We start from the raw sequence: 18,468 nt of genomic DNA, 5'->3' as shown, positions 1-18,468 counted from the left end.
TGCTTCTGAAATATTGGTTTTGTACTAATGCGGTCTGAGCAAATGGGTTTTCTGTTTCACTGTATGGAATAATTAATCGCAGAAATTTAGGCAAGCACCAGATATTATTTTTATGTTGTGCAGTGCGTGATTGACAAAATTAATGCTGTGAAACAAACAACAGTATCTTTTGCCGTAACCCCACTTTCAAAGGAAATGTCTGTTTTTCAACATGATGTCTTCCTTGTTCCTGGTTTGAAAAAACAACAACTCCTTTGAGCTTTGACTGACATTGTCATTCATCTCAGAAAGAAAACCTACTGCAGATAAGCTGAGCAGTCTTTGTTGCTGTAGTTGTATAACACTTGACCTGTTGGCTCTGGCTGGGTAAACGAACTATGACTCTGTACATGTCATTTGTTTTGTTTTATGGGCAACATTGTGCCATCACTTTGAGGAGGATTATACCATAATGAGTGGGGCCTGCAGCCCAACATGTAGAACACATGCTATACCAATGTTGCATTATGAATTTAACCAATTTTCATCGTAACCAAGATCTTGTTTTGCACTGTTCCTTCAGGCAAACATGCGGGACATGCTGGAGAGGCTGCAGACCATCAGCGAGGAGCAAGAGGACTACGAGCCAGGGTTTTATGGAACTGAGGATGACCCAGACAAGGTGACTTTGTCTCAACAGGCCGTGATGTTTGAGAACTCCTCCACTATTGACAACATCCTGAGGGAGGCCCACTCCATACGCAAGGAGATCTCCTTGCTCCACCTAGAGGTGGAGCATCTGGCGATAAATAACGAACGCTTTGGCACCTCTATGCGGCGTCTCACGCTCCTCAAGAAGGACTCCGACTTGATTGCCAGGGGCATCCAGCATCACGGGGGGGCTCTGGCCGTCCGCCTGCAGGCCCTGGGTAGGGAGAGCAGCCAGCTGGAGGCAAAGGAAGGTCTCAACTCTGCTGTTAGTCGCATTGCCCGAACTCAGCACGACACACTGTCCCGTTCCTTCCAAGCGGCCATGAGCGACTACAATGAGGCAGAGGAGGTGCAGAGGGATGCGTGCCGGCAGAGGATCCAGAGGCAGGCCTCCATACTGGGGACTGAAATCACAGATGACCAGCTGGACGTGATGGTGGACAAAGGTGGTGAGGGATGGGCCGAGCTGTCCCAGAGTCTGCAGACCGAAGGCGGTCACTCGTCCCGCTGGGCAATGCACGAGATCAAAGGCAGACACAAGGAACTGGTGGAGCTGGAGGCCCGGCTGAAGGAGGTCCATGAACTATTCCTGGACATGGCCATGCTGGTGGAGGAGCAGGGGTCCATGCTTAATAACATTGAGGCGATTGTGTGTGGCACAGAGGAATATACAGAGAAAATTAATGTTTACATCAAGAAGGCCCTGAAGTACAGAAAGAAGAGTCCTTTCCAACAATGTTGTCCCTGTCTATCCTGTTGTAAACCAAACTAACTCATTTAGGTATTTTTTATGGATGATTGAAAAATAAAATATATGTTTAACTTTGTAAAAAGTCATTGGCTGAATAGAGATGTTATACAATGTGTAAATCTTCTGAACAATTGAGACTTTACACGCCGCTCAAGGACAACATGTAACAAACCGTTTAGCTGTTGAAGAGCAGCACACTGTATCTCACTCACGAGGTGTGAGGCTTAACATTGTTAAAGGTTTGGAGTTACCAGCTGTCTAAAATGTAATCTACACTTAAATAACTTATTGTTATGCGAGTCAGTATTATTTGTTAACGAGTACTTATTGTGTTACTTTGTTGACATCAAAAGAAGAAGGAAATTCTCCACATTGTGGCTCTTCTGTGGCTTGTCGACAGATATTTTGCTAGACATTTATAGAAGGTAAACAAATCGCACCTGTTTTTAAATAGGCTGCATAACGATGTCATCATGTGCACAAACAACCAAATCACTGTGTGTGCGTGTCGAGGTTCATGTCCCTGGTGTAGCCTTCTAAATTGTATTTTAATTATGTAAATTCATCTGAAATACACATACACACAAATAAAAAGTTTATATCGAGCAAAAGTAGTTTCAAATGTTAATATTTTTGTTTTGATTTTGAACGCCATCACATTTTGGGGAAAACATAATTATATAAAAGTGTGATTCAGATTTCACATTGTTCATACTACCTATATTTCCCCCTTTGTTTACAGGTGTGTGCCGACTGACTAGAAACCCTCTTAACTTCCATATTCAGCTACCCTCTTCTTGTATTGCCAATACAATTTTGTTTTGCTGAAGTCCATTATGAATATCAGCAATGACGTTGTAGTCTTCTCATGTCGTCATCGCCACCATGCTCCTAGGTCACATACGATCTTGCTTCAATGTTTGTGCAAAGTAAAACATGGTAGAACTGAATATGACCACTAGCCCTATTCTACATTGTCGTGGCTATTTCATCTTTCTTCTTGGAGGGGTAATGGGAGCTGTGAGCCCGAACAGACATGTTTGACCATTACATCAAAATGTATACGAGTCTCGATATTGGAAACTACAAACACGGAAGTTAGACACACCGTTCACGAAACAAGCATCCTAACGTCAGCCCAACTAGCTGAGATTAGCTCGCGTTGGTGACACATCTTCATAATTGCAGCGATAAAACACAATTTTACGCCTCTCTAAATGAGCTGTGTGGCTTTTTATTATCCGTCCTGTGTGTCGCTCGCGCTGATCCCAGCTGAATAGTGGCTCATCTTGAATGATCGCTGCTTGCTAGTTGTCAACGATCGTGATTCTAGCAACTTCGCTCCAGATTAGCTGCTAGCTGCGCGAACAACGTGGTTCTTCTACCCAGGACGATACATTGTTTATATTAGATGATTGTAATAAATGTTGTATTGCCAACACCGTTGGCATTACGTCAGTCATACAGATGCAGCTACCGGATTCATATAGGAATAACGAAGCCTTATGCGATGTATACACCAGGATGGCCGAGTGGTTAAGGCGTTGGACTTAAGATCCAATGGACATATGTCCGCGTGGGTTCGAACCCCACTCCTGGTATAGCTTTTTGCTTTTTCTGCATGTTAACTCATTTTAGGGAAAGTGTTTAATAAAGACGAACCTTCACGTAATTAAAGAGTACGCACCTAGTTCAGAGATAATTGGTAGACATAAAATAAGAAAAATACCATCCACAAATAATGGTAACGTACCAAAAGTGAAAATATTAATTTACTGATGAATTCTTTTATGATAAAAAAAGACGTCTACTTTCATTTATGATATGTCTAAATCATTTTTTTTCTAGTTTGATTAGTCAAGACTGGCAACAAAGCAAATGCTGAATAATCTTACATTAGTCCACCTCCTGCTGGTTTATAAAGTATCCATACATTTGCAATATTTGGTGAATATGTTTGTGTTATACCAAATAATGTTCAACTATGTTGATTGTGGTGAACATGTTTATACATTTATGAATATGTCATTGTACGCTGTATTTGTTTAGTCAAGTCCTCCAGGGGAACGTGGCCTTTTGGAGTAGTTATACCTTTGGGGCAGAAGAGGGCACTCTAACCCTGTCTTGTCGTCTCTGGGCTGAGTCCAACGTTGGTTCATTGAAGGCCTCCCTACAAACTCTAACACCTATAATTTCACAGCAAGGGCGACGCCATGGGCTCATGGAAACCCAGTCATCTGCATCGGCCACAGGAAGAGCTTCACAGTTCGAAATAGCTCTGTGAAAGTAGCATTCAAACATTGTTTGCACTGTAGTCTCATGGATCCAAGGTGTGGATGTAAAATAAGCATTTTGAAACATTCTCCACCCAATGAAATCACATACAGGTCTTTTGCACTGCAGAGTAAAAAAAAAAAGTGTGTATAACATGTGTGGCTGTTCTGTTATAGAGTATAAGGCTGTTTCTTACTGGGTTATTTATACTCCAGACGTCCTTATTTTACTTACTAAACTATTTCAAAATGTCAGTGAACCGTAGCTGAGCATTCCCCTCTCACCGCTCAATAAATATGCTGTCACTGGATAGGTGTTTGAGGCCCAAGAGAGCACTAATTTGTGAACTTGAGCTTTTTTCTTTGAGCTGTGGGAGGAAGCATTCACAAAAGAGCCCTGGCAACTGAGATGAGGGAGGGGGAAGGATGAGGGTTTACAATGGATGATCAACATCTCTGCTTCCCCAAAGCCCCAGACTCTTTCTAATGGGCCGTACTCTATTATTCAGTCCCCTTGTTGCTTTTCAGGCCAACAAATCACTCAATACAATATGGTGAAACCTGAGATAAGAGGCGGTGAAAGGTTTGATTGTAAAGACATCTGTTGCCTTTATTAATATCATTAAGGTCACTTATATTAGCACTGTTTTCTATTATTTTAAGTTGTTACTTCCTTCTGCGTTTAGTCCCATTTAACAGTCAAGTTGTCTGCTCTCTTATTTTTGTTTGCATGTCATATATAAAAAGGTGCTCTATAAAAGAATGTTATTGTGACTGAGTGAAAGATTTTATGTTTCAAATACCTGAATTCTCAAATAATGGAAAGTAAATGGCGTGTATTTAACAAGTTTTTTGTGTGAGATCTAAACATTTGTGTTGCAGCTTCGTACCAAAAGGGAAGTGATTTTGATACAGTAAACCAGAACGGACAAACCAAACTGGCAGTAAACAGGGCCATTTGCGGCCATGTTTTCGGCCACCGTAGTTCTCCTAAACTCCTGGGACATGGGACTGATTGATTGCAATCTGCTGCCTCACCACTAGATGCTGCCAATTACTACACACTTTCAAGAGGATGAAAGGCCACGAGTCACAGCATGATTCGTAATTTAGTGACCTGTTCCCTATATATATGTATTGGGCTTATTCTAAAGTGAAGGATATTAAATTCCATATCTGATATATTATCATTCACACCGTTTTGAATGTAGGACTTTTTCTTTTTAATAAAAGCTTTTTGTTCTGTGATCAAGCTACTTCAACTGGAGCAAAATACCAGCGTTTTCTAAATGTACTAATTCTCTTATGCAATATTATAGTAGCAGGCCTTGCATTTTATACCTGCGCCTCTTACTACAGCTGAACAACCCAACAACCGTATTGTGACATCACAGCTAATTATTTGTTTCGTGTTAACACCTCATTCATATAACTGCAACATTGGACAAGTGAAATAAAATGTTACATGAAGCGCAACACCGACACTAACTTCACATAAAGACGCGCATGCAGCTCGTCCACATCAACGTAATTAGCACAATGACAAGAACACATTCACATTTATTCATATAAAAACTGAGGCACTAAAACACCACACACACACTCAAGAGTACGATACATTCACATATTATTCACATAAGGAACGCTATTTACTAAATAATAAAAACACCATAGATCAATCAACACAAGCTAAAAAAAAAGCAGTTCACTCACAAAATGCTGTTGACTTTAAAGAAAAAAACATACTCTTTGTTAACAATGACGCGGTTTTACAGTTTATCGGTGGCTTCAGTTCCAGGAACAGGTCCTTCTCGATACGCATGGACGCCATTGATGTCAGTCGAGTCTCCAAAGTTGCGTTGTAGGCCTATTAATGTCCGCTGGACAGTGGCAGTCGATATTGGGATAGCCAGCGCCAAACATGCCCGTCCTTAAAGATGACGCAAAACAATTTGCAACTCTTCTGAGATGCTGACAGCCAGAAATCGTTCTTAGTTGGTGGACTGAAAGTGACGAACACATGCTTTAACTCGCTGGGTCAAGGCTGCTAGCTGTGGGGCTCGTTACCGCTTTTCCTGAAACGTCCTTCGTGAGAAAGGCGTCGTCAATAAATCCCCAACCAAGTCCGTTTCTTTTCCTTTAGACATTCAATGTTTAAAAAAGCCAGCTAGGTAAAAAAATACACCAAGCAAAACACTTAAACTGTTCTAACTTCTCTTACACGTGTTTCAATCTGAACTATTCTTACTGCTATGACTGAGTTATGCTAGCTAGCTTTCTGTTGGACAAAAGTCACGCTGGCCCACTGACCAATCACAGCGCTCGTTAATGCTAACCTAGCACCCTGGCAGGTCAAATAATAGGCAAACTAAAGATTTGATTGGTTGAAGACAATCAACGCTAATCCCCATGTACTTTAATTTGCTAAGGTTCGGGCTTCTCGTCTTACATAGAGACATATAGGTGAAATTTGATTGGATAAAAGCTCTTATAAACAAATAGGGAACAATAGTTATAATACTTAATAATTAGAAATAGTGTATTTGTGAGAATTACAAAAAAAAGAAGATAAAATAGCTCTAACTTTGTGATTATGTTTAGGCCAGCAGATAAAGTTTAGCTGGCCTTGATGGCTGGAGTGAATAAAATAATCGTTGTCATTATATTATACACGTGGTGTTTTGTTATACAACACATACCATGGATCAAATGACATTGTGTAAATAGTCAATTTAAGAATGCTGTGGAGTCTTTACGTGGAAAGGTTTCGAAGACCATCGGGCTAGTTAACATTCCAGTTCGTATTCCACAGTGAAGGTTTCTTGTAAAGTGTTTTGTTTCTCAGCGGGAATCACTGGTTTCGTTGATGTTACGTCACGTGACGCCCACCGCGCCATGTTTCCATCTTCGCGTCAGGAAAACTTTTACAGGAAAAAACTTGAGATGAGTGTGAAGCACCCAGAGGGAACTCCGTGTTTCCGGTTGAAACATTCACAATAAATGTAGTTGGCGCTACATGTATGGAGTAGCCTCCTCAAATCATGACTATTAAGAGTAAAACTAAAATCCGTATGAAATGTAATCATCACTTATGTTGTTACAATCTCAATACATGTTGTGTACATTATTTAACATGTCATGTATGGGTAGCCAATGTACCTGTTTACTTTAGAAGTCACGACGAAGCTTTTATTTCGAAGAACCTGTTCTAAGCATTTCCGCCATGTTTAGCTAACTCGGGCGAGCTTAACGTCGCTGCAAGGCAGCAGGGAGAACGAGTCAAGTAAGCAACAGGAACAAAGTTGTGGGACCCGAGTCCCACAGTACCGCGGCGTTCACCCGTGAAACGTAATAACCATCTTTCAGTTTCCAAGCGACAGCCTGCCGTGTTTTTTTAAAGACTACCGTAGTTGTGCGTTACGTTGCAAAGAGGCGTCCCTTTTGGCACATTGTGGAGACTGGATGCGCTTGAGGACGCTTCTTTTTAGTCAGCTAACGCAGTTAAGAAGAAGAAGAAGAAGAAGAAAAAGAAGAAGAGTACCTCGCACCGAGTAGAAAAAATGCCTTAGATTAATTGGATTAATGTAACGTTACAAAAAAAACTTTTCCAATACATTTGACGTCATATGTGTATCCAGACTCGGCACGCGTTGGACTTGTTTTGAGGGAGCACGTCTTCTGACTCCTTGGTGACAGCGGAGGTGAGTGTCTGATTTGGATCCATGAAACGCCTCGAGACCTGAAACATTCACCGGACCCGTCATCGAGTCAACGGGAAACGATGTTTGGTGGGAAGTTAGAAGTCCGACTCTGGGTGTAAAGTGGCCGTTACAAGTTAAAACGTTCATGAGGTCTTGTGCGGAGGTAACGTGGGCTCTCCGTGTACATTGCGACCGGTTTGGAAATTGCCTGATGAAAAGTCAGTCGGCTCTAAATACCTACGAGATGAAACATTAACTTCGATCGGTTTACGGTTTAAAAGTCCCTGTGTGTGTTGTGTGGCTCTATCAGTGTGAGTTTTTTTTTTGCCAGGAAAGCGATATTTTCGTCAGATTGATACAACACATGTATTGATCTCAAACCAAAGCATTGACACTGCTCTTGTTAAAAATACACTAGAAAACACTGAAACTGCACCTGTTGAACAGCTTCAATGACTTATGATCAAGCCGGTTGAGTGTATCTTAAAGTTGTGGTTGTCAAAACTACTTTACTCACAGCGAGAGGAACCGACATTGTACAGCCAGATATGTCACTGTCTTTTCCTTCAGTTTACATGTTATTTTTGGGTCTTGCATCATTTCTCAAGAAATATAATTCACCGAGCACTCCTTGATAACACTGTGCATGCACTCCTTTCATGGTAAAAGCAAGCTATTTTGGCAGTGGAAATGCTTGAGTTTTTAATGGAAGGATACCCTGATTCAAAACGGACCACAAACACAAGCATTAACCCTCCACTAGAAAGCAGGTGCTGAAAAAGGACCAGTGCAGCTCCAGCTGACCTCTTCACAAGGTCAAACTGAACTGTGGAAATTATGACATATGTTGTTTCATCTTTTGGAGCTTTATTGAAAGTTAAGCGCACATCCCATGATTTAAAAACAACAAAAGACACCGTGCCATTTGCAAATACCAGCACATGACAAGATGTTAAAATTTTGGTGTAATATGATATTTGATTAATCCCCAAGAGAGGAAATTTCCATCACTAAAGCTCATTACTTGGAACTCGCACCACTTGCAAGAATTCCCAATCCAGGGTCAACTGCTCTGTACCAGGGTTGCATGATGATAAACCTTCCCCATTACCCTTCCTCCACAGATACCTCTAAAATCATTGTCAGGGTCCTAAATGAACTAAGCAGCTAGTGACTAAATGCAAATCATCCCAAGGAAGTTAGACTATATGTATTTGAAACTCTTACGCTGAAGTTGAACAACTTTATAATTCAGCATGAAGATCAGCAGAACTGAGCGTCAGACGAATGCATTCGATTTGACGAAACTTTGACTGTTATGATGGTTTGTGTCGACCAACCAAAGAAAAATAAGCACACTGAACACATCTCTATGGTGGCTGACCCAAGACTTCATCTCACCTCCACTTAATGCTTCTTGGCTTATTGGCTGGTGAGGTTATTGGCTGGCATTTTACGAGCCTGGACACAAGTGTACACTATAATTGTCTATTATTACACCATCAATTACTGATGGTATTGGTTTTACACAACTCAATGCCAAGATTGTCAGCGGAGGCCACGACACCAGTTTGTTTCTACCCCAGAATTGTTTGGTGGACATGGAGGTGAAGTCTCAAACAGCTGTTTAGTGTTTTAACGACCTGCGTCGATCCTCATGAAGCGTCGGGTTCCTGCGCGCTATGTGACCATGTTTGAATGTTTAGTGTGTGATTCTCAAATGCATGTGACCCATCGTCTCTCCAGGCCTCATTTTAAAGATTATTTTCTCTGTTTAAGATCACTGTAAAGCAGAAAGGAGCTTATGTTTTATTCTTACTTTCAGGTGGAACAAGTGGGCTGTTGCATTGTGTGTCAACAAGCCGGGAACTGTATTGCACACAATTCCAGCTGATAACACATTGGATCTATCGGCTACCATGTCGTCGCACGGGGACATCGCAGAGGGAGGAGCCAACGAAGAGTTCAATGACATCATAAAGTGGAGATCTGGTATGTTTTTTCTCGATTGTCCTGTTGAGGCTATGTTTAATGTTTGATGCTCCATATTGGACCTGCCGCTAGAGCGTCTGCACATGTGTGCTAAACCGAAAGCTGTCAGATCATTTCGTGGTCTTTAGCGAAATGACGTCTTCTTATTCGTATATTGTGAGAACTTTAATGTCGTACGTGCATAAGAGCAGTCGCTGAAAATGAAACACTGCCACAGCCAGAAATTCTGTTGTGCATGGTTAACCTCCGTTCCCATGGAGGCAGGGGAAGAGAGAGGGAGGCAAAGCGAAGCAACAAATGGCTGATTGTCACACTGTTCGCAAGGAAAACGAGAAAGTCACTGGCAAGATGGCCAATGACAGCGGAGAAAACAGAGGACAAGAATGCAGGGATGGGTCTACTCTAAGGAGCCACACCCTGGGATCCCTTTCTCTGTGGTTCATTGCATTCCATAGGTTACTCCTTTGTTGACGCACGAGAGAGACACACACACACACACACACACACACACACACACACACGCACAAACACATTGTTGGCAGGAGGAGCAAACTGTCAACTTTCAGGATTAGCACATTATATCATATGTAGAACCTGATACTTACTGTGGGTCCATCTCTGCTCACGGATGGAATTTCTCGATGGCTTTTGGAGTGATGATAAGAAGTGATTGAGGGAGACATAGAAACAATGATAACAAATAACGTAACAAACAGGACTTTAATCTAAAACTTGACAAAGGCATTTCACACTATAAATTAATAATATATGTATATATAGCGATACTTGTATATCAAGCTAAAACAATCAATCAATAAACTATTCCAAATTGGATATGCTTGCTTGGTAGATAACATGGTTAGTTCATGATATTGATAACGATGATTTTTAAAAGTTAATTATTGAATGAACTAAACTCAAGTGTCATCCACACAAGTGGTATCCAGCCCACATCTTGAGTCTTGCTACTGTATCACATTACATACAGAGGGGAATTGAAAAAAACAAGCACACATATGGTTCTTTATTCATCAGTGTCAAAGACGGTAATGTCAGGCATAAACTTAACAGAACATCCAACACTGCCATCTCTTTAACGAAACTGAGGCATGTATGTCATATGGAATTATAGCAACAACTAAACCTAAAAGCAGCAGATACTCGGCGTGTTTTTCCATTAGTTTGATCATGTTCACTGCAATGTGCTCCTGGAATTCATCACATAAATGCTTTTGTTGGCATCAAGAAGTGATTGTCTGCCATGTGCTTCTATTTAAATCGGCCTGACATCCTTCCCCAGTCCCCCATGCCAACTCCTCATCCTCGCTGTTTGTCTCTCGTTACTGTAAACTGTGAAAGAGAAAAAAGTCCTATTAGAAAAGGTGGGTAGGTCCATCCACCCTGTCCAGTCCATGTGCCAGCTTTCCACGTCCGTGCAGCCTGGAGAAAGCTGGCAGATTCCGTGCTGGCAGGAGTTTGTAATTTACAACGCTTGGCTCCAGACCACAATGCTTTTTCTTACAAAGATTCAGGTTTCCCTAGCAACCCCAAAAGTAATGTTTTCTTTTCTGGCAAAGAGGGGAACATTCAGCACGTAGCTTAGCTGCACACTAATACAACCCGCCGAAAATTCCAGGGCACACTCGTGTCGAGGCCTTCACCAAATTCTTTCTGGCCTCACGGAAATATGGCTGAAATTAGCGGTGTTTTATTCTTTCATTCAGAGTATGTGGACTCTGTAAATCCAGGTCAAACCAAGGAGAGCACCTCATAATGAGGCAAATGCGGAAAAATTTATTTGTTACCAGGACACATGGAATAGGCATTGCTCCAGCTGGAGACGCCGATTGTTCTTATTGATCCTGTGAAAGCTGAACAAACCTGCGATGCGAGAGATTAAGATTTTTGAAACAGGCTAACAGAGGTGATTGACAAGTGTGTGTGTGGTGGGCAGGTGGAAAGATGTTTTCACAGCTGAGAGGAGCCTTGTTAGAAAAGCCCACTTGTTCATCTGCTCTCCAGCCGCCGTGGGGGCGTGTCTAAAGGCGTGAAGTCTTTATTCACAACAGTGGCGTGTGTGCTCCAACAGCCTGCGCGCACGCCGCTCGCTCCTCTCCGTTTCGTCATCACTGCTGACTGCGAGAAAGTTAACACCGGTCACCCCGATCTTGCGGAGAGAGTAAACTGAATGAGTCATTTTTAACCTTTTTGTTTCAGTTATTTCAGCTTCCCGTGTGTTCCATCTGTAAACGAGTACGACGAGCGAGATCACCACTAATGATGGAGGTCATCAAGCTAGACAGTCTGTTCCACTCACACACACATGCACACTTGTGCCTCTTGAGGGGCGTGGAGGGGAGGGAGGGAGGGTGGCGGGTGGCTCATGGCTCATGTTTTCCAGCATGTCAAGTTGTTATGCAAGCTCGCAATGGACCAGGGAGAGAGAGAAAATGTGCGGGGTAGAATCGCGTGAAGCCGGAGAAAGTGGTGCTTCTGGGAAAACGTACTCTGTTTAGGTGTGAACCTTTTTGTGATTGACGGGTTTACGCATTAAAAAAGAAAAAGCCCAACTTGTACCCGTCGTGTAAGCCCGACACTCAAGTGCTGGTTGTCGTTGCTCCATTGGCGAGTTGGTGGGACGTAGCGTTTAAAAATTTATTTTTATTTTTTAAATAACATGAATAACCTGTTTGAGTCCTTCATCAAACAGATTAACTGGTTCCTGCTCTGCAAAGTATTTGCATTGCTGAAGACATAACCTCGAGCTTTAGCAACTTGTCTTAAACACACTTAAATCGTACAGAAATCGTCTCCAGACAGACTGCAGTGAAAGAACTATTACCTGTAACAGGCTCGGTTGAGAACCAGCTTTGTGTGTGTGTGTGTGTGGTTTGGGTCATGGAACAGTTGTTTTTAAAGGGCTGAAACAGATGTTAAGTAGTTACAAGCATTTTTTAAATAAGTCCTGGTTGAATTATCCGATAACACCCTGAAGCCCTATCTACCTATCCTGCCTGTGCACTTCCCCTCCCCCTACAAAATTCCAGAGTGCAAACAAAGGTGAAAAGTCATATATCATCCACAGGGTTAAGGACTGTCGTTTAACAACCATTACCCAGTATTGACCTTATTTCCTCTGGGTATATTTGTCACTTGAGAGCTTGCAGGGGAAGAGACTGGTAACCTGAACTGGTCTTGTTCTTCTTCATCTTTCGATTCTCTGCTGTTTAATATATTGTCTTCCGCTCACTCAGGACTCGACCCTGTTATTCAGTGACTGTGCGTTTGTGAATGTGAGAGTATACCGGCAGCAGTCCCAAGCAATGTGCTAAAGATTTGGTGTGTGACTCCAGCTCCTTGAGTCTATGCAACTTTAAAAGGGTTTTGTTTTGTTGAATTAGAGTCTTATATTTCTGTAATTTTCACACGTTAAACTTTCCAGAGAACCATCTCCTTATGCAGTATTGTTTAGGTGTGACGTGCTGTGTGATGGAACTACATATTGTTGAATTGGAAACTTTTTTGTCAACCTAGTGAATAGTTGTTCCATTGTTTTGTTTTTTGGGCTGCTGAGTGAAGCATGCTGGTGCTAATTTCTAAGCTTTGTGAGAACGGGAATGTGAAGGTGTGGTAAGATGATTGCTCTGAAGATCTGGCACCATACTTGTTCAAATACACGTCATTGATCCTTATTTGTCACCTTGGCTGCTCGCAGCAGGGTGCACTGAGTGTGAACACAAGTTTCATGCTAGACAGGAAAAAACGGTCTGTCAGGGAGTGCAGTGGTATGCAGTGTTATGCAAATACATAATGATGGGTGTACATCTGCATGTGTGGGAAGCATGGAACACAAAACAAAGAGGCTTTGACTGTTGCCGCCCTCACGTTCTGAGATGTGATGACCTGAATTATTTATTTTTCTATGCCTCTGGTGTTTGAGTTTCACTTTCTTGCCTATGGTCTGTGGTCAGTGAGATTTCGTATGCGCATCTTTTGACTTTTTAGGAAGCAAAGTGTCTGCAGGGAATGCAGCTGGATATATATATTTATATAGACACACACACACACACACACAAAGTGTTTGTTGGTGTTCGCCTCTTTGCTTTTCGCTAGATCTGGCTGCCTGGAAAGTGGGAGGAAACAAGCTCTGCAAAATTCAGCCTGGAAATTTGGGAATGGAAGTACTGGCCAAGACATCTCCCCTGGGTGTGGTCGTCTGTGGGACTCTGCCTCTTTGGTCCATGTGAATGTGTGTGCTCATTCAGACACCACGCCCAGCTGACATTTAAACTCCTCTAGAGAAGGCTGGAAATGGCAGAATATGATCAGTGTTGAATGTTCCTGTGGTTGTTGAGCACATACAAACCGATCTCCTCTTTAATGTGAATCTCCCCTTTCCGAAGCTAGTCCTTCTAGTTTGAATCCCCCTTTCAGTCCCTTTTCCAACGCCATGTTGCCCAATCTAACTTCTAACCCCTCGCATTACAGGATTTACTAAAACCAAAGAGAGTTTAGATTAACCCTTTAAAAGATACTGTGGTATATTTCACCATTGAGTAAATAATAGATTGAATTCTTTCAAATGCCATTTTTCTTATATTGCTGAGGTTTTATTTGTGTCTATTGGTTCTTAATAGGTTTGTGTTACTTGTTCTACTATTTATGGGCTAATACTAAGTGAATTGTGCAAACATTTGAAAGCGTTCTCAGTTCTGACAATTGAGAACAGAACCAAAAACTGATCCATCACAACTTGTTTTTCCACTACTACATAAAATGGTCGGTAAAGATGAACAGGACACACTGGGTGAGAAAGGGTCTCGGGACAGTGTGGCTACTGTACATGTTATGCACCAATACCAAGAGATTTTGAGGATTCAATTCAATTAATTTAGTGTAGCCCAAAATCCCAAATATGCCTCAGAGGGCTTTATAACCTGTACACACGACATCCTCTTTCCCAGGACCCTCGCATCGGTTCAGAAGAAACTCCCCCAAAAATAACCTTAAACGGAGAGAAAGAAAAGTGAAAAAACCTTCGGGAGTGCAGCAGAGGAGGGTCCCTCTCCCCGGGGGGACAGAAGTGCAACAGATATGTGTAAGAAGATGTGATATAATTGATTCAGATAATGCTCCGTCTGTTCTTTGTCTTCGTGTGTTTGTGAGACGCACAGCCATGATTACCTGATCACATCAGCCACTTCTGGAACGGTATTTTCAAAGGACAAACACATTTAACAGCAACCATTTTCAGCATCCTCAATGTTGTGGTCCTGTTGGCTGCTGTATGTTGAGATAACTATCATAAAGACATCTGTCACTGGAGGAGAAGTCCCTTGTAAATCAGTAGTCTCAACCACCATGGGTTGTTTCAGCAAAAGTTTGAGTGATGTGTGGGACTCCGACTGCTGTTTGGTGACCGGCGGAGGCCACAAACAGAAATCAAAGAGGAAGCTGGCACAACTATAACATTAACTACATTATTTCATTACAAATGTCTGCAGGCCATCAAAGAGTGACAGGACAATGGACGTTTCTGTCAGTGGAGAACAGTGAAGCCTATTGGTGTAAGTCGAAGACATGGCCATGTGACTATCCTGGATTGTAAATTATTTATTTTTTGATGTCTAAATCTTGCGCAGTTTATTGAGCTTGTGTGCGAGGAGGCTTTGACGGTCAGCCAGAGGAGGATACACAGTCGGGGGACTTCTCTTTCCCAACTCTGAACCTTGTAGCTCGACATATTTGTTTTTGTTATGCTTTGTGACAAGGATTAGTTATTTGGATTCATATAGCAACATAAATACAGAGAGTCCTGCAATTTACCCAAGTTCCAATAGCAACCATCCAGTAAACAAGCCGCTCTAAATGCCATGTAAACTCAAGCAGTGTTTGTGGTGAGACAGACATGGGATTTTGCTCCCATGAGAACGTGAAGTGTGTGTGTGTGTGTGTGTCTGTGTGTGTTACACAGACAGAGATGTTTATGGAAGTGCAATGTGCATATGCACTCACACGGCTTCATTCAAGCAGTTTGATGACGGATGCTCTCGGGCGAGTGTGTGAGGATGGAATGGCGGAGGGGGACGCCTGACTTTGGGTCCTGGACTGATGCAGCCGAGTGGAAAGTCCCCTTTGCTCTCTGAATCCTTCATTCCCCAGCAGAGCTAGCCCCACCCAGCCCAAGTTGTGACCAGCTGCTACAACTCTCTCTGGAAGGAAGTGGATTTAAATGTCAGACTGGGGGAAGTTGGTCACGGGGGGACCGGGCTGGTATTCCTCCTCTACTTCCTCTTTTGAAGGAAGGAAAAAGAGACAACAAAAGACATTAACTTTCTCTCACTGTTGCCCTCCCCCCTTCCCCGCTCTACTCTTGCTCCCATCTGTCGCTAGTTCACCCTCTCGGTGGGAGGAGAGTTGTTTGTTCAGTTGCCCCTCATTGACTAAATATGTCAATGAGCAAACAGACTCCGACCTTTGCCCTGTTCCCTGTTCCACCACACTGGCTCTCAGACTGGCATTACATGTTCTGACTGCATGTCCTGCATTCAATCCGACTCATTTCTTTGATTGTCGAAGGTTTCCCTTTCATTTAAACGGTAGCAAAGGAAGTGGCTGCTGAGGCCCGTAGGTGCCGGCAGGATGTTTTAGGATCCAGGTCCCTCTGGGTCTTGTCTATCCGCTGTCACTCTGCGGCGTGGGAGAATGAGAGCTGTTGACCACGTCGGTACGTAGTTTTTTCAGGGGAGAATCAGCTGTCAGTTACAGCATTGTGTTTACATGCAAAACCTCGACGTCACTTACCTTTTAATTGACCTGCTGAAGCAGCCCCTGGTCTTGTCACTCACTCGTCTCCGCCTCCTGTCGAGTGTGAACATGTGTGTGTGTGTTTGTGTGTGTGAAGTCACTTCTGACAGTGCCGGCCCAGCACCCCAAATAATCAGACCTAGTGTACTTGATAAATGCTCCCACACCTCTACTTCCTCTTTCTCTTTTCTCTTTTTTTCTCTCTGTCTCGCTCTCTCGCTCTCTCTCTCCCCCTCACCACCACAACCTTCTTGCCTTCCTGTTCCGGATTTGTTTCTCTTTGTTTCTCTTTTTATTTTTGTATCTAGACTTGTTTTCCATCATGTATTTGAGTAAGTGGATGTCGTGGCGAAGGCGTAACTTTGCCAAGAGGAAAGGAAAGCTTGATCTCGGTAAGTGGATGAGCACATCTGTATTACTGTCCAGCTGTGGAGGAGTTTAACAATGAATTCAAAGAAGCATCACAGGAAATTAAGCTGTCTATCCACTTAACTTGTCTACAGACTTCACAACGTATTCTGGCACTTTATCATCTTTAGTTGAAAAGTCTGTGAAACCAAAACTGAATGTCCCAATGATGCTCTCAACATGCCAGTAGCTGGTCACGGTCTTTCATACCCACAGACCTTCAGTCTGGATCTGTGACGCTTTATGCGAAGAGCAGTGAGAACCTCAGCGATGGGACACTTCTTAGTGATGTGCTGAGTCTGCTGACCTGTATCTTTAGCATCTTAGTGTGACTGGCATCAGACTTTGTTTTTTAAATTAAATGAACGGACAGATTTCTCACCTTCATCATGTAGAAACAATTATTGTACTACGCTAGAATGTTTGTCGATGCAAAAAAAAGGTGTGTGAAAGTGAAACGAGGCGACAGCTTTTCTTGGTGAACCTCGCCACATTGTTGAGCTTATCTCTCTTAACATCACGAGTATCTTAGATGACTCGCACTCGGGCTCCCGTGTGTTGTGTTGCCTTGCGACCGCTCCGTTGTGTACACGAGTTAAAGGTCTCCACGTTTCGGAGGATTTCCAGCAGATGCAGATCTGAAAGTGAAAGCCTCTGCCCCACCAGCACGTGTTGGGGTGATCTCTGGGCGATACCTTCCTTGTCTCTTCTGCCCCCATCTTGTCACGGCCCGTGCACTCTGCCCCTTTGCACGCTGGGATGGTGCCGAACAGCGTTTCTGTGTTTACCTGCGTTCATTCCCGATCCCACGATGCATTACAACTCCCCACACTAGGCCTGCCCTGTCGTGTTCTGCTCTGCCCCCAATCTGTTTCCCTTTCATTGGCAGTGTCCCTCTTTCCCTCCCCTCTCTCTTTGCCGCAGCATTCTTCTGATCTTTTCCTCCCTCGTCGGTCAAGGAGCGACGGAGACAGAGGAGAGAGACGAGAGAGGAGGAGAGTGAGGCGTGAATGTCAAACTCTATCTGGTGCAACAACTCTTGGATTATCTCTTTTTTTCGGGGGGCTTTTGTTGCTTCTTCGGTTCAGCGTTGTGGTGGCTTCTGGTAAATGATGGCAGAGTGTGGGCTCAACCTCAGAGGTAGGAACCTTTGACAGGTGTGTGAGTGACGCATGGCTACAGGTGGGGCACTTTAGTGTGGACTCAGACTCCAGACATGGTGACGAATGCTGCAGCGATTTAGATTCCGATCAAGGTGAATGCACGCTTTGCAACAGCAGGACGTTCATGCTATGAAATTAAGATATATATTTTTAAAGTGTATTGTCATGTCATATGTACTATTGTATTTACTTTCTCCTGCAAAGGCACTGAAGACGCCACAGTGTTTACGACAGGCGTTACTTTACAAGTGTGTTCTTAAAGATGCTCCTTTACGGGAAGCTACAGCTTCATCACTCTTTGCTTTATTCTCGTACCTCTTCACGTTGTGTCTCTGGACTCGGCTCACTTCTTACAGTTCATCTCGCTCTGACTTCACGAAATTCCAGTACCCCTCACCTTCCCGAGCACACACCACAGGGATGTTTTTCATGCTGCTAAGTGGGGATATGGGTTAATCTTTTTGGACGTTCTGAAATGTTGACCTTCCAAATTCCCAGATCTTGGCGAGGAAAGATTGTCAACAAGGCTGCGCCGGCTGGGACAAGCTTAGACAAGTGACCACTGGAGGGAGGAATGCACGGGGAAATTATAGGAATTCGATGCATTCCACTCAACGTACACAGTCAAAATAAAGCACATCTCTGCCATCTTACTGTGAAATGGATTGAGTTTTATGTGCACT

General features: G+C 43.0%; 2 protein-coding genes and 1 non-coding gene across 6 annotated transcripts in view; all 3 read left to right on the top strand.

The window, feature by feature from the left end:
- The first annotated feature begins 278 nt into the window (after positions 1-278).
- Positions 279-1,603, top strand: LOC130202903 (syntaxin-11-like). The gene has a single exon (XM_056428756.1). It carries the CDS (start codon positions 569-571, stop codon positions 1,460-1,462), a length of 894 nt encoding a protein of 297 aa, XP_056284731.1. The 5' UTR covers positions 279-568; the 3' UTR covers positions 1,463-1,603.
- Positions 1,604-2,959: 1,356 nt separating this feature from the next.
- On the top strand, positions 2,960-3,042 carry trnal-uaa (transfer RNA leucine (anticodon UAA)). The gene has a single exon. It is a non-coding gene; the product is annotated as a tRNA-Leu (tRNA).
- A 3,999-nt stretch (positions 3,043-7,041) lies between these two features.
- The window catches only part of utrn (utrophin), a 166,980-nt gene continuing 155,553 nt past the window's right edge, over positions 7,042-18,468 (top strand). For 3 of the 4 annotated variants that reach the window (XM_056428725.1, XM_056428726.1, XM_056428724.1), the window contains exons 1-2: positions 7,043-7,415; positions 9,241-9,407. In XM_056428725.1, coding sequence (XP_056284700.1) covers positions 9,335-9,407 — 73 coding nt within the window. In that variant the 5' untranslated portion in view covers positions 7,043-7,415; positions 9,241-9,334. Of the gene's footprint in view, positions 7,416-9,240; positions 9,408-18,468 lie in introns of all 4 variants that reach the window. The other variant, XM_056428728.1, reaches the window with a different exon arrangement.

Source organism: Pseudoliparis swirei, chromosome 12 (genome assembly GCF_029220125.1).
Source record: "Pseudoliparis swirei isolate HS2019 ecotype Mariana Trench chromosome 12, NWPU_hadal_v1, whole genome shotgun sequence".
Classification (NCBI taxonomy): Eukaryota; Metazoa; Chordata; class Actinopteri; order Perciformes; family Liparidae; genus Pseudoliparis; species Pseudoliparis swirei.
Note: the sequence above shows the minus strand (reverse complement) of the source record. Positions and strands in the feature narration are given on the sequence as shown.